This window comes from Ictidomys tridecemlineatus, chromosome 4, assembly GCF_052094955.1.
Source record: "Ictidomys tridecemlineatus isolate mIctTri1 chromosome 4, mIctTri1.hap1, whole genome shotgun sequence".
Classification (NCBI taxonomy): domain Eukaryota; kingdom Metazoa; phylum Chordata; class Mammalia; order Rodentia; family Sciuridae; genus Ictidomys; species Ictidomys tridecemlineatus.
This window is the reverse complement of record NC_135480.1, coordinates 32,788,864-32,811,465: the sequence shown is the minus strand read 5'-3', so window position 1 is coordinate 32,811,465 and position 22,602 is coordinate 32,788,864. Positions and strand designations below refer to the sequence as shown.

The 22,602-nt window shown below is 33.5% G+C and overlaps 2 protein-coding genes across 15 annotated transcripts in view; one reads left to right on the top strand and one right to left on the bottom strand.

Moving 5' to 3' along the window:
- Immp1l (inner mitochondrial membrane peptidase subunit 1) overlaps positions 1 to 10,577 on the bottom strand; it is a 73,177-nt gene extending 62,600 nt beyond the window's left edge. For 2 of the 11 annotated variants that reach the window (XM_013359627.4, XM_040284570.2), the window contains exon 1: positions 10,474 to 10,577. The gene's annotated coding sequence lies outside the window, so the exon portion shown is untranslated. Of the gene's footprint in view, positions 1 to 9,390; positions 9,513 to 10,414 lie in introns of all 11 variants that reach the window. The other 9 variants (XM_013359628.4, XM_021727831.3, XM_078046299.1 and 6 more) reach the window with 8 other exon arrangements.
- Positions 10,578 to 10,641: 64 nt separating this feature from the next.
- Elp4 (elongator acetyltransferase complex subunit 4) overlaps positions 10,642 to 22,602 on the top strand; it is a 231,831-nt gene continuing 219,870 nt past the window's right edge. For 2 of the 4 annotated variants that reach the window (XM_078046290.1, XM_078046291.1), the window contains exons 1-2: positions 10,642 to 10,903; positions 16,912 to 16,947. In XM_078046290.1, coding sequence (XP_077902416.1) covers positions 10,681 to 10,903; positions 16,912 to 16,947 — 259 coding nt within the window. In that variant the 5' untranslated portion in view covers positions 10,642 to 10,680. The remainder of the gene's footprint in view (positions 10,904 to 16,911; positions 16,948 to 22,602) is intronic. The other 2 variants (XM_005327452.4, XM_078046289.1) reach the window with 1 other exon arrangement.

Sequence of the window (22,602 nt, the reverse complement as noted above, 5' to 3'; positions counted from 1 at the left end):
AGATTTTGAAGGCTTTCGACAAGATAGAGCATATGAAATCAGAGTAATAGAGTGGAGAGAACAATAGTCCAGTACACAGGTTGGCAAACAATGGTTCATGCGGGCAAATCTTCCAGCTCATCTTTTACTTTTTTATGTCAAGATAAAAAAAAAAAACAGTCATAGTTTTTTACACTTCTAAATGGCTAAAAGTAAAAAATAGAACATTTTGTGACATGTGAAAACCATATGAAATTCAAGTTTTAGCATTCATAAATAAAGTGTTTTTAAAACAGACTTACTCATTTGCTAATGCTGTCTATGGCTGCTTTCCCATAGCAAAGTTCAATAGTTGCAAAAAAGACCTCACTAGTTGCTAAACCCAAAATATTTACTATCTGGTCCCAGAAAAGTGTGCCTACTTATGCCAAACACAAATACATGATACTATTTCAGGGAAGGTGTAACTTTTCTTTTCATGGCCTCAAGAGGTCCTGTGCTAGTTCAGAATAAGGGAAGATAGTAGTCTAAACAGAAAACTGGTCTGAAAGAAATTTGGTCTGCAAAGTATGAAGGTTGGAAAATTAGAATATTGTCTTTCTTATTTAGCTATTACAGAAGGAATTAGCCTGTTTCTTCCCGGCTTATCCACTTTGGAGCAAAGCATACCAAGAAATTAGACCTACCAACCAATAAACAACTCCCTGTCAGTCTTTTTTTTTTTTTTTCTTTCCCATTTAAATTTAGATTTCTTGGGAAAACAAGGAAGAGAAAACCCATTCCAGCTACCCATATCATTTAATTGGTCTTTCATTCATTAACATGAATGGATAACCAAGGATCATCAACATTCAGGAAAAACACAATCATGAAAAAGAATGCTTATGATAAAAACAAGCAACCTTGGAGAAAGCAAAAGAAATTCAAAAAGGAGAAAAATAGAAAAAAAAAGAATTATTTACCATGTTCAGAGATTCTGGAAAGATGTCGCATTTATAAAACCAGAGGCATATGAGAGAACAGAATAAAAGAGATTAGAATAGAATAAGAGAATAAGAGTTTCATCAAATTTAATAGAGAGTGCCACTTCCACCAATATACCAAAAAACAAAAAAGCTGGAAGAAAATTTGAAAAAACACACAGGAGGAATTGAAAGGAGTAATAATCTTCCTTAAAAAGTTACAGGAGGGCTGGGGCGGAAGTTTAGTGGTAGAGCACTTGCCTAGCATGTGTGAGGCGCTGGGTTTAATTCTCAGCACCACATATAAATAAAATAACAGTCTGTCAACAAAAACAAAATTACAGGAAAAGAGACAGAATCCATCCACGCTGCTCCTGCCACTCACACAAACAAAGGAAGAAAAAATAACTGAAGGAACCCAGAAGTAGAAAAATAAAAATACACAGACGCGCAGACACATCTAAGATCTAGAGCACAGCTTGTCAAACTGGAGGGCAGAAGCCAAATCCAGCAAACCCTGCTGTGATACACATGGTTTACTACAACACAATTATGCTCATTTGTTTATACATTGTGTGACTGCTTTTGTGGGGGGCTGCAACACAAACCATATGAATTACAAAACCCCAAATATTTATTATTTTGACTTCTACAGAAAAAGTTTGCCAAATCTTGATCTAAAACTGCACTTTAATATAGTACTAGCCACAAACAGATGTTTAAATTTGGGTAATTAAAATTAAACAAGATTTAAAGTCCAGTTCTTTATTTACAGTAGTTATATTTCAAGTGCATAATAGCCACGCATGATAATGGTATTTACTGGACAATGAAGATATAAAACTTCTTCATCAACTCGAGAAGTTCTACAAGACAGGACTCATCTGGAATTACCACAAAAAAGTATTGGGACTGCAGTTTAACTACTGTTTTTAAAAGATCTATAGTAAAAAATAAAACTTAAGAGGAGAGAAGAAGAAATAAATTCAAAAAAAGATAAAAATTATTGACATTAGAAATTAAAATAATTAATGCATGAATCTAACACCTTATTCTTTGAAAATACCACTAAAACAGACCTTTTTAAAAACTCAAAATTAATCAGAAAGGAAAAACATGAATTGAGGGGAATATCAAAGATATAGCATTACAAATAAGAAACTATCACCACAATATGGAAGAAATTATAAAAGAATTCAATATTGACAATGCAATTAAATGCTATTGAATTTTAAAATAATTTTAAAAAGCATTTCCTAAGAAAGCACAACTCAAAGAGAGGTAGAATAATTATACAGAAGAAAACCTATGAATTATATTTTTTAATTGTGTAGTACACAGCTCCAATTTGGTTAATGAAAATGTTTCTTAAAATTTCTCATTTATATCTCATCCTTCAAAGACTGATCACAAATATATTTCATAGCCAGACTCTAAATTGAGAACTAGAAGTCAAAATAATATATTACTCTCTGTTAATACTATCCAATGGTCCATGATTATACATTTCTTCAAAGGAAATCTTTACTAGCCTGTAGGATTCTTCATGCAAATTCAGGAAATGTGACGTATAAAAGAGTCATATGAAATGGTTTTAAATACTTGACATATTCCTGAGCTCTCATAATTATTCAAACTGAAAGGGAATGGATAACATTTCAGCAGAAATGTCCACAATAATTAGAACATCACACATGCTAAGATTAGCACAGTAGCTTTATGCCTACGAGATTTAAGTTGACATGTAAAAGGAGTACCAGTTAGCTGTTGTTTAATTTCTCATTGTATAATATAAAGAAAAATCTCAGATTAAAAATTTATGAATACTAGTCCATTCTACTTTTATAATTATTTTTTGAAACCACTAAAAATTTTCAGTGTATACCATTTAAACTGTCTTTTTCAGCTTTATTATTTCTATAGATACACTGACTTGACAAATCTTTTAGAACCAAAGGATGTTTATTGTTTGGCACATTTGCTTTATTACATTTAACAGTGCGAAGTCTGAGTATCAATGGTTTTTAAATTTTAATTTAAATTCCCGAGTCTTCTATTTGTATTTTAAAATCCACCAAAATTAAGACAAATATAAGTACTCATTTATGCTAGACAGTCCTGGTTTACCACCCACTTGGCTGGAATCCAATATAATTCAGGATATTGACACTCTTAAATTATCCTAAATAATTCATGTATTAAAGAGGAAATCAAAATGAAAATTATAAAATACTTTTAAATAAATGATGAAAGATTAAATGCTAAAAGTGCTTAGAGAAAATGACATTTTTACTATATGTAGTCTAGTAGAATAGACAGCAGAAAATCAAAGAATTAAACTTCTGTTGGAAAAAAAGAACCATAAACCTCAGCAAATCAAAAACCAAGGAATCTAGAGGGAGGAAAATAAAAAGTGCAATAACTGATAAAATAGTAAACAGAAAACCAAAAAACAATAAAGTTAAAAGTTGGGTTTTTTTAAAGGATAATGAAAATTTTAAATCCCTAGTAAAACTAATAGAAAAAAAAAAAAAAACCTCACTATAGTCACTAAAAAGATACTAAGAACTGCTTCCAATACTCAAATCGTACCAGAAAAAAAGGCTCAGAACAGACCCTCTATCCTTTAGGTAATAAATCTAGACAAAGGACACAAAGTAATTATCTGAAGATCCTACACATTTGATGATAGAAACAGATTTTGCTGTGGAGTCAAAGTCATAAAAATGGACAGCCATTTTATGGAGTGAGTTTGCAATGTTCACTGATTTAATTTGGAAGATTGTTCAGTGTGACTGAAACTCTGAGAAATAATAAGCCATCCTTCTGATGAACTCTAGGACCACAAATTAACTAATGGAATATAGAATCTAGAAAGAAATCTAATTATGTATGGCTTTACTTACTAAAAAGTAACAAGGGAATATTGCAGAGAAAGAATTATCTTTTTCAATAAACAGTGCTAGTCAACAGGGTATATAAGAAAAACAAATGCACCTTTACTCCTGCCTCACACCAAACACACACAACAAAATTTTGTTCTGACAGATAGTAGATATAAATGTTTAAAATTACACAGCAGGGCTTTTAGAAGAAAACATAAGAGGTCATCTTCAGAATCTTGGAGTAGGCAAACCTAGCCACAAAATACATTAAGAAAGCCTTGATGCCAGAATATTGGAAATATTTTTTTAAAAGTCCTACAAATCCTTACAGGAAAGAAATAAAATAAAAAATTTTAAAATTAGCAGTCATGGATAGACACTTTACAAAGGTGGTCTCCCAAACAGTCAACAAATATGGGAACAGGTGCTCAATTTCATCAGCCCAAATCTTAATGACAATGTTATATCACAACCCTCACAGAATGGTTAAAATGAAGACAGCAAACATTAAGTGTTGTTAAGGATGAATAACAACTGAAATTCTCAAACACACCTAGTAAAACTTGGCAAAATCATGTTGGAAAAACACTTGATTACAAATGGGAAACTATACAAATTACTTTCAACAGCAGAATGGGTAATTAATTATAATACACTTATAAAGTACTATAGAACAATAAGAATAAATCATTCTCAACTATACACATTAGGAGGATCCTTTCACATTTCACATTAGGAGGATCCAATCACTTTTGATTGATCAAAAGAAGTCAAATACAAGTGTATATACTATAATGTAAAACATCAAGTAAAACAAAACTATGATGTTAGCAGTCAGAATTGTGGTTTCCTTTTTTAAGTACAGTGGCAGGAAAGAGGTAAAAAACATTACCAGAGGTCCAGGACTCCCTCTGTGCAGGAATGACCTTGAACTTCATTCCTTCAAATATGTTGCCAGAATAACAGGAGGACTAGTAATAAGCCTTCAAAAACTGTCTTATACACTTTACCTGCATTGACACTACTGTAATATGGACTGAAAACATGACAGAAGGGGAACCCCTTTAGGTCATGAGGTGCTAGTTGCTTATCATGCCCATTATGTTTTCTGGTATACCTTAAATTGGTTGCCAGCAGAATGTAATTAAAGACTGAGATTATTATAATGGTTAATATCACTCTGATGCATGGTGAGATGGCTTTATTGAGGACATCTAGGTTAAAGTGAAATTTAAAGAATAAGTTCACTATTGGCCTTCAAGAGGAAGGCAACATGATGAATACAGGAGACTGAATGAATGCTATAATTCAAAGAGTAAGGGAATTTATACTGATGTGGCTAAAGAGACAGTTAGCAAGAACTGTAGGCACATCCTTAAAATATTTTGTTTTTATATGATCAGACTTCTATTTTGAAAAGATCAGTTTGGCTCTTGAATGAGAAGAATGGACTTCAGATCAAAGATGAGCATTTAACACTCCAGAATGAACTGAAGAGCTCTTAAGAGGTAAAACCCATAGATTTTAGTAATGGACTGTATATGGCAAAATGAGATAATGAGGTACAAAAGAGGAATTGGATCCCCCAAAGTTCCTTAGCCTAGGCAACAAATCCTACATTTGCTTCTATCACTTACTGAGATAAAATTCACTAGATGAGATTCAGATGGGACATTATGAGTTTGAGATCCCACCAATTCAAGGGACAAAGAAAGTACATGGAGTATGTGGTGCCTCACACATGCTAGGCAAGCGCTCTACCATTAAGCCACAACCCCAGCCTGAAAGTTTTGATTCTGTAGGTCAGAGAATTGAAATGTATTACAAATATATTAAACATTAACATATAAATGGTGATTGAAATTGGGGTTAAATGAAATATAATATACAATAAAGAGAAAATGGTCTTAAGGGTCTCAAGATTTAACAGCAGAAATGAAAAGGAAAATATCTTATTTTCATTTATACCTTTGTGCCTCCTCTTTTCAAACAGTGATCTCTCTCATGATTCAATTCCATTCCTTCTATCTCATTCAGGTCCTTTATCAATTTTATAGAATCTCTTTCCAGTACCATTACATACTCTATTTCCTCTCTATCACTTTCTTACATACATCAACAAAACCTTTCCCCTTTGGATATAGACCAATGAGAGGGATAGCTGGGTCAAATGGTGGTTCCATTCCCAGTTTTCCAAGGAATCTCCATACTGCTTTCCATATTGGCTGTACCAATTTGCAGTCCCACCAGCAACGTATGAGTGTGCCTTTTTCCCTACATCCTTGCCAACTCTTATTGTAGTTTGTATTCTTAATAGCTGCCATTCTGACTGGAGTGAGATGAAATCTTAGAGCACTTTTGATTTGCATTTCTCTACTTGCTAGAGATGATGAACACTTTTTCATATAGTTGTTGAACAGCAAACCTCAGGGGCACAGCCACATCAATGTTTACTGCAGCACAATTCACAATAGCTAAATTGTGGAAGCAACCTAGACGCCCTTCAGCAGATGTATGGATAAAAAAAATTGTGGTATATATGCACAATGGAATATTACTCAGCAAAAAAAGTGAATAAAAACACTGGCATTTTTAGGTAAATGGATAGAGTTGGAGAAGATAATGCTAAGCAAAGCCAATCTCAAAAAACCAAATGCCAAATGTTTTATCTGATATAAGGAGGCTGCTTCATAGTGGGGAGGGAGGGGGAGTATGGGAGGAATAGAGGAACTCTAGATAGGGCAAAGGGGAGGGAAAGAAAGGAAGAGGACATGGGGTTAGAAATGATGGTGAAACAAGATGGACATCATTATTCAAAGTGCATGTATCAAGACACGAATGGTGTGAATATACTTTGTATACAACCAGAGATATGAAAACTTGTGCTCTATATGTGTAATATGAATTGTAATGCATTCTGCTATCATATATAACAAATTAGAATAAAAAGAATTAAAAAAAAAACCCTTTCCCCACACCTTTACCACTTTCCTCTGTTCTACTTCACAGCAAAGCTTTCTCAAATGTAAAATAATCTATTGGGGGGTTTTTTGGGGGGGGATTGTGGGGGGTACCAGAGATTGAACTCAAGGGCACTCACTTGACCACTGAGCCACATCTCCAGGCCTATTCAGTATTTTATTTAGAGACAGGTCTTACCGAGTTGCTTAGTGCCTTACCATTGCTGAGGCTGGCTTTGAACCCATGATCCCATGCCACTGGGATTACAGGGATACACCACCAAGCCTGGCCTAAAATAATCTATTATTATGCTATATTAAACATCACTTTCCATTCACTTCTCAATACAATTATTTGACTTTTAAGTTTGCTATTCCAGAAAAATCAGCCTTTAATACTCATAAAATAAACCATAATATTAAATCAAATGAACTTTCCAAACCCTATTTTACTTTTTCTCTACCCATCTTTTAAATATTGATATTCCTCAAAGTTTGTGATTCATTTTCACAACCAAATACACACACACACACACACACACACACACATTTTCTTGGTATCTTATGCCTTGTGATAAATCATCACCATGTACTTAATAATTTCAAATCTCTATCATTTATCTAAATGATAAACACATAATCTACTAAATACTAGACATCCACATTTGGATACTCCATTGGTACCTAAAATAAACATATTCAAAACAGAATTAAAAACCCAATTTATGATCTCTTCACCTAAAACAACCAACATCACAACTACAAAATTTTGCTCCTCCTCTTTTTTTCTGTCTTCCATAACTCACAAAGCTGCACTAGGCAAAACATATGGGTTACCTTTGATTCCTCCCCTCAACTTTCCCTATTCATGTCAACTCTACACTCTGGAGTAATCACTTCATCCATCCTGTTCTCTAAGTCCCAATCACACTTGTAGACACTCATTTTTAAAACACACATTTAGCCATGCCATAATGATCAAAGAGAATGATGCATTTTTGTTTTATATTTTTTTAAATGATTCCCAGTCCCTATTATTCTTTAAGGAAAAATAAATCCACAATTTAAAAAAAAAATTCCATCAGAACTTTGCCTAACTTCTCCAAAGTCCTCAGATCACCTATATAGACCATGAGTAATAATCCCACAGTAGTATGAAAACAGACTTAATGAAGAAACATTCATCCAATTCTCAGTAATGGCTCCCATTCTCTTTAAAACTTATATCTTCTTTATACCCTTCAAAACTCAGACTAAGCTTCCTCCTCATGAGAAATTTACCAAAGCTCCCTTCTGTCAGGTTGACTTAGACAGCCCAATCTGTTCTTCATAACACTTACTGTTTACCCATCTATCTCCCCCAAATGTAAACTCAAATAGAGCAGAGATTAAATTATTTTTTTCTTGTAACCTAAGCCCTTAGCACACGCCCTCAAATTCAGTATGTACTGAATTGTTTGATTAATGGCATACCTTTTTAACTCTTCTCTATTTATTCCAATGCTTTATATTAAATTTTAACATCTATGACAAATTCAAGTACATGAGATTATTTGGAAGTGAAGTTTTTGTTAGTTTTAAAAAGACAGATTAAATCAAAATTTTTCTATAATACTGTTACACCACATATATGTCCTAATTTCTTGACTGCCTTGATATGTATGTATGACATGCTTCCCAAATTATAGTCAAAGTTTGAAAATAATTCTTCCATGCTAATAATGAGACAAACAAAATACCACTTGTTACCTTAAGACAACTAGAAGATTAAGAAAATACTATTGGAGCTGGTCTGGGGGCACATTCCTGTAATCTCAGTGGCTCAGGAGACTGAGGCAGGAGGATTGAGAGTTCAAAGCCAGCCTCACCAAAAAGCGAAGTGCTAATCAACTCAGTGAGAACCTGTCTCTAAATAAAATATAAAACAGAACTGGGGATGTGGATCATTAGTCAAGCGCCACTGAGTCCCCCCCTAAAAGAAAATACAATAGGAATCAAAAGACTGTATAGTAAAGAAGCCTATAAAATTATCTGTAGTATTTCAAAGTTTTCAGATTATCAAAAATACTCAAGTTTTTATTCGATAGTGGAATGCTTTGTCACTTTTCTTTTGGTTTCCCTATTACTTATATACTACAACACAAAATTAGCACAAACTACTTAATATGTTCTTTTTAAGAGCGATGCTGTGTCTATGCTTCAATCTTAACCCCACCCCATCCCAAGATGAGACCATTCTTATCACTATAGTCTGGAATGACAAGATTAGGTTTAAGTAGACAGTAATCATTCAGTGACTGAGAAATTTAGACTAAAGATCTGTACTGGTGAAAGTTTTGAAATAAAAGCATCTGTGACCAAAGCTTTCTGATTTAATATAATGTTAAACACCAGGAGGTTTCTTTTTTCCCCTAAATCTGGTTATTTAAAAAAAAAGAAAAGACAAAAAAAAAAATCCTGCAAATGAAAAACTTCAGTCCCTATTTAGCAATACTAAATTCAATTTATCAAATAAAATGAGGAAAAAAGTTTCAACAGGTCATCCAGATGTAAACAATTCAAAGGCAAGTATTTCCGTGAAGTTTGGATGTATTTAAAAGGTACCATTGGTCAGATGAAGTGGTAAGAGCCTGAAGTCCCATCTACTTAGGAGGCTGAGGGCAGGAGAATCACTTAAGCCCAAGAGCTGGAGGTCAGCCTGGACAACTTGTTAGAGATCCTTGACCCTCAAAACAAAGTAAAAGAAAACACATAAAAGTTATCATAGATCATTGGTCAGAATTAAGAGTAACCAGTGGTACAGGTGTGATTTTGGAGTTCTTTTTAAAGTTTGGCCATCTGTCAATCATGAATGCCTTTTAAAAACACCCACTCCAAACCCCCATATCTGATTTGAAAATTAAAAAAAAAATTAAATCCAAAACATAGCTCTAAATTACATGTTTTTTTACAGATAAAATTTACACTGTAATAAGAAAGATTCACAAATTACTAGAGATCACAAATTACTAGAACTACACATCTAATATCAGGGTTGTTTTTTTTTTAAGAGAACTGAAGTATTTTCTATTATCTGCAGCTGCTTTATAACAGCAAACTACAATTAAATGTGTGAACAAGGTTGTCAGAGTAACACTTGTCATTCACACCGCTTATAGAAAGACGCTCCAAGATTTCCAGAAGCACTAATTAAAAATAACAAAAGCTTCTCGCGGGCACTTCTCAAAGATGTATATTTTATCAGACAGAGGAAAACAAAATCGTCTCAAAGTTCAAGAGTTTTTCACTCTAAAGTCAAACATGCAACCCAACTATTACTAAGTACTAAAGAACTAACCCCAGACGGTCAGCAAGCAACTCGTTAACAGTTAACAATCCTTTCGAGATAAGACAATCATTAAGAAAAAAGCCTCATGAGGAACGGAACGGATCTTCCTTTAGAAATCAGAAGAGAAAGGGTTTGGGGAAAATATCTCCCCTTTTTACTATCGAGAAAGGTAGACGTAAACTCCAGCTTAATCAGTGGCTTGATTAAGCCCTTAGGGCTTCTTGCTTCACCAATCTCTTCTTTAACTCAACGTGAATGAAAGCAAGGAATACCAGAAGAAAGGAGAATGACATTACCCACCTCTGGCCCTAAAGAACCCGGGGAGACCCTCACCCAAGACTCAGGTGGGCCTTTCTCACCTGGGTCCCGCAGAAGTCCTCCGTCCTTACGTCTGCTCACTTTTCAGCAATACGCCTTGCGATTGGTTGGCTCGTGAGGGACCTCTCAGTCTTATTGGCTACAGGAGCGACGGTCGGAGCAAAGAGGCGGGAGTTAGGCGCTGACTCTGACAGGCCGGCTGCCTGAGTTCCCAGGGCTCCTATTGGGTCAGCGCACGAGCCTCCAAGATGGCGGCAGAGGCAACCTGCGGCTCGGGCGCGGCGAGTACCAAGTCTGTGGCAGAGGCAGCCCGAAAGAGCAACATCACCAGTTTCCAGAGGAGGGGTCCTAAAGCCGGTGGGACTGAGAGCAGCGGCCCTCGATTGGTGTCTATTGCGGGCACGCGACCGTCGTTGCGGAATGGACAACTGCTGGTATCAACCGGGCTCCCCGCCCTGGACCAGCTCTTAGGTCGGTTCAGAACGGATGCGGGCTCACCGGAGGGAAAACTCAGGGAGGGGGCCTGTCGGGAGAGCCACCTTGATCCCCGCCTTCAAGTGTTCCCCCTCAGAGACGTGGAAAGGAGAGCCTGGCTTGAGGGAGGGGAGGAAGGGATGCAAGATTTCTAAGTGCTGTTAACCAAACCCGTTTTAATGCCCCTACTCTCTTCTTGCCTTCTGTCCACTAGCCCATTCGCAGATCAAGATGGGATCCCTACAGGCTTCCTAGTGAAAGAGAAGCTTTACTATATGGAAAATGGTTAGGCTTTCAGCCAGAACTCCCTCATGGTATCTGAGTACACCCCTCTCTCTGCCAACCTCAAGTAGCTCACTGCTCGCACTAAAGTACAAAGTTTTTATCCTTGTGAGAGAAGAGCTTTATTCAAAAATGCTGAAAAATGTATTTCCCACTCATTCACCACCAGGCTGCTTATTTCCTTAAATCTTAAACCAGGTTGGCTTTAAAAAGACTGTATATGAAAGATGTATGTTGACTCAGTAGTTAAAGCCATCTTTTGTAATTTGATGGTTCAATTCCTGTTTGCATTAAATATGTGCAATTTTAAAACTTTTTTTTTCTATATACATTTTGCTTCCCAGAGTTGGTTGCTGCTAAATACCAACCGGTAGGTTTTAATTTAATGCTCATCTTAACGGGAAGAAGTCCAGTTTCCTAGACTTTCCTTTATAATTTATGGAAGTTTTCATGAAAAGCCTACTGAAGAGTATGCTTGTTTAATAAGTGTTATGTTAAAAGTATTGACCACATTAGCCTGGTAGGACGTATATGCTGTGTTAATAAAGTTTATTGATTAATTTCTGTCTGAATGCTGCCTTGTTAAAATTGGTCTATTTAAACTTCATTACTGCTTTCATTGTATGTGTCTGTTATATCTGGTGCAGTAATGTAATATATTGCCCCTGCATTTGCTTATCTTGCTACTTGACATTTTCCATAATCCGCCCCTCCCCTTCACCCCACAAGGTAAGCTTTTCAAACATTTAGTGCAGAAGTACATAACCAGACAAGCAACTTATGAAAAAGAGTATGGCTTCTCGATTCTGTTATTTTGAGTACTAACTGGATCCCAAGTATTTCTATATAAATTTAAGTATTTTCAAAATATATAGTTAGCAACTATTCATTTCACATTGTCTCCCTATGAGCCTCACTTGGTGGCCTCCTATATTTGAACTTAAAGCTTCAAAGCTATTCCTAGTCATTTTATATGTATATTTTTTAATTCAATGGAAATTTGCAGTTTCATTCACTTGATGACTATTATTCTCCAAATAAAAAGGCCACAAATGTGGCATCATGCCTTCAATTCCTCATTAAAGTAACAAAATGTACATAGCAAATTTCCTGGAACTTAGTAGTTTCTTCATAAATTTTTTGTTAAAAGAAAAATAATTTGTCAGGAAAAAACATACAAGAGATTGTGAAACACATAGGATGGACTTAGGTGATACTTCTAAAAGCAAATTTAGGAGTAATATAAACAGTCACATAACTTGCGACAATGTGAGCTGATCTGTAGGGTTCAAATGTAGTGTTCTGAATTAATAGCTATCTCATATTTTTGAGGACTTGTTTTCAAGGAATTTTGACCATTCATTGAATCTAACAGTGATTTAATTATAGTCTTCAAGCACCCACCAAAAAAGAGAACTCAAAGCACCTTCCACATGTGTTTCTACAAAAATATAAACTTGAACAGTAATTTTTAAAAATTCCAGATTTGTTTGGGGTGTGGAGAACCCTAGGATTCAAGCTTATGCTAAAATACAAGCTTATGCAAAAATTCATGTTCATTAGGATGATTGAAACTATAAGTTTTTGGATATTTTCAAATATATTTTACATTGATGCAATTCATTCTCAAAATGCACAGAAGTTGAACAGTTGGAATAATAGGAATACTACATTTGTAATAATAATTTCTCTAGAAGTATTTCTATTGTTGTTAGTTTATTAATGACATTTTTGTATTTTGATTTTCTGTTTTGTGTGGTCCTGAGAGCAAACACTTCAGATTTATTTTATATGATTTGGAAAGTGAGATATTTGGCTACTAATATGTATACACACAAGTATAAGCAATTTAAACTATATTTTTATTCTATTATAATATTTTACTCAGATTATGACAAAACTAATTTAATGGCCATATTGTAATAAAATGTAATGGTAGTAGGATGTTATCAGAAAGATGAGACTGTACTGTGACATTGTGATTGCTGCCTAAATATATTGTGTAGCTACTGTGTAACAAGTAAATACTATCTTAGAACAACCATGTAGTGAAAGGACATTTTACTACAGCCCCTATGACATCATTGTAATTTTAAGTATAGATGCATGATACATTTGAAAGGTATCACACAGGCTAATTGAATGTTTGTTAGTCATCATATTGTTTTTGTTCTGACACTTTATTGTCAAATTTGGGTTTGTTTCTCAAGTTGGTAACACTTAAAATTTTTAAATTCTTAGACTTCTTAATCCAATTTCTCAACCTCTCCCTTTCAGGACATTTATGTTGTTATTTAAGGACACTATATAAATAGCACACATATATTTCAGAAAATAAAACGGTCTGGGTTAGATAGAGCTCCATTTCTCTTCTAAGAATTTCCAATGAAAGATTATAGCAAGTAAAGTATGTGTAACCCGGAAGATGCTTGAGGAATGGTGATTGTGGGTTTGGCTAGCTTACCACTCTTTTGTTCAAATTTATTAAATTGACAGTCAAGAAAATGGCAGGTAGGGATTCAAGGTAAATAATAATCCAAGGAGAGTTCTTTGGAAGAAGCTTGTTATGACAGTTTCTATTTTCAGCACCAATTTCAAAAAGTGGTCTTTCTTTTACTATATCTTAATCGTAGTGTGGAATAATATGCCTTGATTGTAGATTATATATTTAGCATAATCCTGGTTGTAATGTTTTAGAAATTGATATGGGCAGCTATTCCTTTATATTACTAGGTAAAACTGTTTCATGTGATTTAGTCTACAGAATATTAACACTGTTAATAGCTTTATTTTGATTCCCATATTGCTCAGACAATAACTGTGTCATCACCTGTCATCAGGATGTTTCATAACTCTTAGGAAAGAAAAGGTAGACATGCTAACAAAATAACTTCAACTTAAATTTGAGATGTGGCATGGATTTAAGTACCTAAGGATATTAATGTGGACTAAGGAAAAGATACGAACTAATTTTTAAACTGCATTTTCCCAAAATCGTCCTCTATAATTTTGAGCAAAATTATTTCTTTCTATGGTGGAAAATACTGGGATAAAGTATTGTCACTTCTGACTTTGAAATATCACTCTGATCCATATTCTAGTGTATTAATTTGACCTCATTTATCCAAATTTATAGTTTAATTACAAATTTGTTTGGGGTGGTATGTGGAATTTATTTTTCTCCCTTTAAAATAGTACTGAAATCATTAACTTCTACCCATTAGAATTAGAACAAAAGCACAAGATCTTTTTTTCTATTTTAAAAACCATAAGCTTGATTTTCAAAGCTTTAAATTAATTTTATTTTAAATTCATTTTAAGTTACAACTTTCCCAATGACCAGCTTTCAAAATGACCTATTCTTACTAGACCCAATTTATATTTGAATCAAGTGAATGAATATACATAATAGAACTCATTTGGAAAAAAGAAAACTTGCCTTTTTATTTTTTTTTTTAAGAGAGAGTGATAGAGGGAGAGAGAGAGAGAGAGAAATTTTTTTTTTTAAATATTTATTTTTTAGTTATCGGCGGACACAACATTGTTGTTTGTATGTGGTGCTGAGGATCGAACCCGGGCCGCACGCATGCCAGGCGAGCGCACTACCGCTTGAGCCACATCCCCAGCCCAGAAAACTTGCCTTTTTATAAGGGAAATCCTGATAAGATATTATTTGGGCTGATAAAAAGTCATTTGATAAGTCCCATTTTTATATTATCTTAAGTAATGTTCAATTTTTCTAAACATGACAATTTTTATGACCATGAGATTTTTGAGTGGTGTTTTCCTGAAAACTCAGGAACAGAGGATCATTTGGATTGTTTTTTTACAGAAAATAATTTTCCTAGTTTAGTCGGGTTTGTATAATGTCATACTTAACCAGTTCATTATTGAGACATATTCTTAGTAATTATTACTATTATAGAGATCACCATATATCAAATAACAATGAACTTTTAGTGGTATCTTTAATCTGAAATTAATTACCAGAATGGCAAGGGTGGCTTGTATTGAATACCTCTCTGGGAGACACACCTGTCCTTTGTGTTACCTCATTTAATTAGGAAACTTATCATCCTACCTTGAATGTTCAAAAGTCCTGTTTCAGTGGAGGTTATATAAAAAAAAACTAAATAGGTTAAGGAAATAGATTAAGAAAGGCAGCGAACTTTTAAATATTACCTACCCTAGCCTAGATACTGCAATATCTGTTGTTTATTTCATCTTCTTAAACTTATACAAAATGGCTTTAGGGAAATTGTTTATTTTTCCAAATAAAAGTTAGGAAAGTAAGCAATTGAAAAATAATGTAAAATGTTTAAAATGTTAGTAGTGATCTCTATGTGCCACAAACTCTGAAATTAAACATTCAGTCCAATCTTTTGTAAAAGCAAACCCTTTTGCTCTGATACTTTATGAATGCTATCATCACATGCATTTCAGGTGAATATTTTCATCTGAACAGTTCTTTGTCTGGTGTAGCTTTTAAAGGTATAATAAAGAAATGTGCCTAGATGTGAAATTAAAATATATACTCAGTTCTATAATAAATCCACTTAAACTTAAAATATGTAAATGTACTAATTTTTTAAATTTTTCTTCTCTCACAATGTGAAATGTTCTACATATTGTTTTAAAATTTATTTCAAGTGTAATTCAGTCTGCATAAACCACATTTCATTTTATTTTAGGTATACTTATGTTACCAGATGTCAAGTTAAGTTTTTCTACATGATGTCTTCCACTACAGAATTTTTTCAGGGAAAATGTTTTATTGGTATTCTAAATGTTTCTTTCACAGTTTTGTGCACATACATATACACAAAAAGCTAATAATATTGTCTTCTCTTGCCCAACAATTTTGAAGAATTTCTTTTTAAATTTTACTTTAAATATATTTCTCTTCTTTCTTTAACATTCATATTTTTAACTTTAAAGTTAATTTGATCACATCTAAGATATTAATCATAAATACTAATACTTTCACAAATCAAAGAACAAAGTATTGAACTGTCTCAAATTTTTGGTATACTTTTAGTTTGCCAAAACTTTAAATGATTTTAAATGATTCACTATTTGAGTTGTGTATTCTTGATTTGATATGTAAAAAAAATGTTCTGATAATGTTGAAATGTATTTTGCGATTTCTCATTTTCTGTTTGAAATGGTAAAAATACTGTGAATTTTAAATTCTAAATATATTTAAAGCATGTCAAGAGTGTGTATATGTTGTTCATATTTTTTAGTAATTAGTTTTAATTATCAATTTTATTCAAGACTTACTAAATTTGAGGATAAATATTAAATTCAAATTTCCATTATAATAGCCTTTCTTTTCTATGTTGTTCTTCTGTAGTAGTTACGTTACTGTGCACATTTGGGTCTTTGCTATTGAGTTAATTTAATAGCAATTGCTAAATATAACATTTTTGGAGTGCTTAACCAGTTATGTCGAAAGCTGCATGGTTCTATTACAAGAGAAAGGAGGCTAGTATGGTATTTTATGAAAATAATTGTAATGTGTGGTATATAATTACATGTAATATGTAATTATTTCATAATAGTACCTTTAGCAAACTATTGCAAAGGTAATTAAAAATATTGTTCACAACTGCAGTTTTAAAGTTATTGAAGTACCTGTCCTATATATAAAAGCCTAACTTTTATGCTAAAGATAATGCAAACAGTAGATTAATTTTCTTCGTGGTTTATTTCATTTCCAGGTGGAGGTTTAGCTGTTGGAACGGTTCTTCTGATTGGTTAGTATAAAATACATGCTTTGCTCTACCTCATCAGTTTTCTGTTGTGTGTCATGGTTTTTATGGTTTTTCTCATTCTGAAATTAAATATTTAAAGTATTAATTCTACAGAAGTTAAGGTGAATTACAGAGAAAATGCCTTAAATTCTAATTTAAATTTAGTGTTGATCTGAACTTGAAATGAACTAGGCAAGTATATCTGAAAATGTAACTTAAAAATCTTTCCAGTTGCCACGTATGGTAATACACACCTGTAATCCCAGTGGCTCAGGAGGTTGAGGCAGGAGAATCATGAGTTCAAAGCCAACCTCAGCAACAGCGAGGTGCTAAGCAACTCAGTGAGACCCTGTCCCTAAATAAAATACAAAATAGGGCTGGGGATAAAAAAAAATGTGGCATATATACACAATGGAATTTTACTCAGCATTAAAAAAGAACAAAATTATGGTTTGCAGGTAAATGGATGGCATTGGAGAAGATAATGCTAAGTTAGCCAATTGCAAAAAAAAAATGCCTAATGTTTTCTCTGACATAAGGAAGTTGACTCATAGTGGGGTAGGGAGGGATAGCTTGGGAGGATTAGATTAGATCTAGATAGAGGAGAGGGGTGGGAGAGAAAAAGAGGGGGCAGGGGATTAGCAAGGATGGTGGAATGTGATAGTTATCATTATACAAAGTACATGTATAAATTTAAATACTGAGTTGGGTGTCAAGATACTTTATATACAAACAGAGATATGAAAAATTGTGGTATATATATATATGAATTAAGAATTGTAATGCAAAGAACAAAAACAAAGTACATGTATAAAGGCATAAATTGCCATGAACATACTTTATATACAGAAATACGAAAAATTGTCTTCTATATATGTAATAAGAATTGTAATGCATTCCACTGCTGTCTTGTATTTAAAAAACAATAATAAAATCAATAAAAAAATAATAAAATAAAAAATAAAAAACAGATAGGGCTGGGGATGTGGCTCATTAGCCAAGTATCCTGGAGTTCAATCCCCAGTACCAAAAAAAAAAAAAAAAATCTTCATAGTGTGTTGTATCCCATTTTAGAGTCAATTAATTATTTGAAGAATCTCAGTATTTCGGGTGAGATTATTATAGTTATTAATTTGAAAAATGGAAATGCTAATAAGTCCATTGAATGTATATGTTTATGTACGCACACGTATATGGATATCACGGATATGGTATATATCACAGATTTTATCATCATTATCTTCTATTGAAAGAAAGCTGACAAACTAATTGCAATTTTTTTCATGCTTCAAGTGATGAGAATTTTCATATAAATATATAATCCTGTTTCCTTACTTTTCAGTATTGATCATAGAATCTTGGAAGTGAAATAAACCTTGGTAGTTACATGATCAAAGCACCTTATTGATATTTAATCCATTTACCTGAAACATTTATTCTTCCTAGTTTCATACTCTGATATAATATAAAATAATCCACACTTAAAATACAATACACACTTAAAATATTTGAAAATAGCTATTTCATCACCTCAGATCTTCTCTAAATAGACACCATTTCTTTCCTTGGATTTTGTGAAATTTTGTTTTCACACTCCTTATTCTCCTCACTGTTCTTTTGATGGGCCTCCTAGACTGACAGTGTCTCTTTAAATGTATCCAGAACTGAATATAGTATTCCAAATTTAATTTGACATACTCAACATGGTGCGACTATAAAATATAATAAATTATCTTTCTGAAATCATACTATTTAATAATTTTGTTCCTGTTTTCAGTTAATCATTAACTTTCGTGTGGCTCTTGGAATACCAGATAACTCATCTCACACTTCACAACACTGTATATTATCACACATTTTAATATTTAGATTAAATTAGCAGATTAGGTGTCCCATTTGCTAGGCTCTTCACTCTCCTCTGTTCCCAAGTCAATATGACTTATACTATAAATAAATCTGCCTTCAGAAATGGAATACAGTTATAAAACACAGGCTAAATATGGGAATTTAAGGTCAGTGGTTAGGATCCTAGAGCACTGCTATGTTTCTCATCACTGAAAAACTATTTTTATTCCAGAAGTAAGAGAAAATTAAAGCATAAAGTTTACCTGTATTAAGTTTTCATTATAATTTTCCAGCTTTTTAACCATTTTCTCATGAAGTAGATTATTTATTTACCAAGACAGTTATATATGTAAGTATATACCTCAGTTTATGTGTGACCTTTCAGAATAGTATATTTACAATTTCAGTAGCAATGTACCATGGAAACTAGATCTAGTGAACACTACCAGAAAACCAGAAAAAGTCTACTTTAGACCTTAGAAATATTTCAAAATAAATAAATGTGAATATATGAAAGACCATTCTCGGGGCTGGGATGTGGCTCAAGTGGTAGCACACTCGCCTGGCATGCGTGCGGCCTGGGTTCAATCCTCAGCACCACATAAAAACAAAGATGTTGTGTCCGCAGAAAACTAACAAATAAATGTTAAAAATTCTCTCTCTCTCTCTCTCTCTCTCTCTCTCTCTCTCTCTTAAAAAAAATGAAACACCATTCTCTGAGAAGTAAATTATGGAAAAATAGACATTTCTTAAAAATATTTAATTCTTTAATAGTTAAATTGGCTTTGAGATATTTTATATTGAATTTGCTTTCTGATAGTTTGCTACATAGGTAAATTAAAAGTACCAAAAGTAAAGTGATGGCAAATCAAAGATCTTCATCCATTTGTGGAGATATGGACTATCAAACAGGGTTAATAGAAGTTGTCATTAATTATGCAAGTTATGTGACATTTACGAATATATTGTTTTTATCATATTAGTTACTTAATTTTAGTTCTAGAAATAGCAGTAAATGATGTGCTGTTGGAAAATTAGTTACAAATGGCTCAACTTACATCCAATAAATATACCCATCAAGTCAAACCATTATAAGCTGAGGCTGTTCTCTTGATGGGCTTTTTGTATGTCATCTATTCCTAACAATACTTACACACATTTATTAGCTTAAATCAACACAAATTTGTCATCTTATAATTTCTGTGTCTCAGGAGTCTACACACAGCTTAGCTGAGTCCTTCACAAGCCTGGAGTCAAGGTGTTATCCAGGGCTAGGTTCTCATCTGAAGGCTTGGCAAGGAATGAATCTTGCTTCTGGGCTCACATGGTTGTTAAGAATATTCATTTCCTTGCTGCCTGTCAACCAGACTGTCCTTCCTTAGGGTAGCTCACATGATGGCCTCTTATTTCATCAAAACCAGCAAGGAAGAGTATCTCTTAGCAAGATATCTTGGTAACAGAAGTGGCATCCCATCACCTTTGCTCTTGGTTAGAAGCAAGTCACAGTTTCTATTGCACCAGGGGGAAGGAATTACACAAAGACATGAATACTAGGAAGCAGGAATCATGGGGATCACCTTAGAACATGTCCACCACCCTTTTTTCATAGCATTATATCTGAAAGCCCTTGAAAAAAGAAGGAAAAAACAACACCAAAAACAATAGAAGACAGGAGATAATTAAAATCAGAACTGAAAGCAATGAAATTCAAACAAGAGAAACAATCCAAAAAACCGACAAAATAAAAGTTGGTTCTTTGAAAAAAATCAGTAAAATTTATAAACCCTTAGTCAAGCTAACAAAGAGAAAGAGAAAACTCAAATTACTAAAATTCACAATGAAAAAGGAACTATCACAGCAGACACTACTGGACTATGACAATAATCATAATTTTTATTATTTTTTGTATGATAGTAAACACTAAGCACTTTCAGGTTCTCTCTCATAGGGTATGACATTTTCTTATCAATTTGTTTCATCCCTTTTAAAATTGCTGAGCTATATTTTTTTCTACATTATGTAATAAATTTTGAGTATTTTATTATGCTGAAATTGTCAAACTACAGACTGCTGGCTGGCCACTATCTCTATAAATAAAATCTGTTGGAATATAGGCATACTTGTTCATTCAAACATTTCTATGGCTGCTTTCATGCTTTAAGGGCAAGGTTAAGCAGTTGCAAGAGAGTCTGTATGGTTGTTCCTCAAGCCTAACATTTATTTTCTGATATTTCTTTAAAAAGCTTACCAATCTCTAAACTATATTAATATTTTATATTCTTAATTTATCTTGCAGTAGTACTGTACAACTTTGTTAAAGAACTGAAATAGGATATCCATCTACCAGAGTAGTTCTTTAGTAAAACCACCTTACCTTTAGTTAAGTTTCTACAATGTGTTGCACACTATTATGCAATAAAATCTTAATTATACCTTTTATGAACTTAAACTGGATGTTGGTTGCACATGGAATAACTGCACACAATACATATATAACATGTAGATGTTTATGCAAATGTAAGAGGTGTGGAATAGGTTTAAATTTAATCAATGGTGAACAGTGAGAGACAGGAAGAGGAAGAGCTAAAGTCCCCTTCAAAGACATGTCCCCAATGGTCAAAAGACCTCACCAGAGTTCTTCCCACTTTTCCCTGATTTTGCTTTTCCTCTTCCCTTTCTTAGTCAAGCCTCTTATATAGTGTATACATATATGTTTTCATATTTTGATCATTCTTCAGTTTACTTTAGATAGCTCCATTTCACTGAAAACATCATAGTCAGATATAAATGACTTTCTCATTGCTAAATTCATCGGATACTTTTCAGCCCATTTCCTTCTTGGTTTGGAGCAAATAATCACCCCATGAAGCACTCCCTTTCTTTGAATTTCATTTTAACATTTTGTTCTGATTTTTCTTCTACTCTACTGCTTATTTTGGCTGTAGGGGAGGGATACTAGGGTTTGAGCCCAGGGCACTTTACCACAAGCTATATCCCCAACCCACCCACCCCTTTTTTAAATTTTGAAACCAGATGCTTAGGGCCTCACCAAGTTGCTGAGGCTGGCCTTGAACTTGCAGTCTTCCTGCCTCAACCTCCTGAGTCTCTGGGATTATACAGAGTACTACCACGCCTGGCTCTGTTTATGTTTTAAAAGACTCCTTGCACTTTACTTAAAATACTGGTATCCTGTTCCTTCTTCTAGTGCTTCTTACTCTCCCTGAGTGGTCTCAGTCCCTGTCATGACCAAATGACCAGGGAATAAAATTTATCACTATCTCTAGATAAGATTCATAGAGAAAGGCAAAGGGCATATGCATCTCCATATTCAGCATTTCCTATTGAATATATTATAGGCATCTCAAAATTAATGCTGAACTCACAAATTTACCCTATCTCCAAATTCTACTCCATTTTTCTGAATCTATTGCTTTTACTGTGATCCCTGGATTTTTGTACCTACTAAGTGATAGTGCCAGAGATAGGAATGGTGTATTTATTTTTAACACTGTAAATATCCAGTAATCATTAAATGCTAATGGTTTTTACCTTTAATCATTCATCAATTTACTTTATTGTGTAAGTCTCCATTTTTCCCCATACTTATTACTACTACCCTAATTCGGGCCATAATAAACAACTTTCACTGAAATTATTTTTCTCTTTCTTTAGTAAGCATATTGTTATACAGAAGAGCAGGTTTTGTGGTATTATAATCATATATGTATGTCTCATTGAAATTATTGTAACATTTTCTTAAGTTTTCCCTGTGTTTAGTATTTCCTTTGCTTCAGCCCCTTATCATACTGTTGC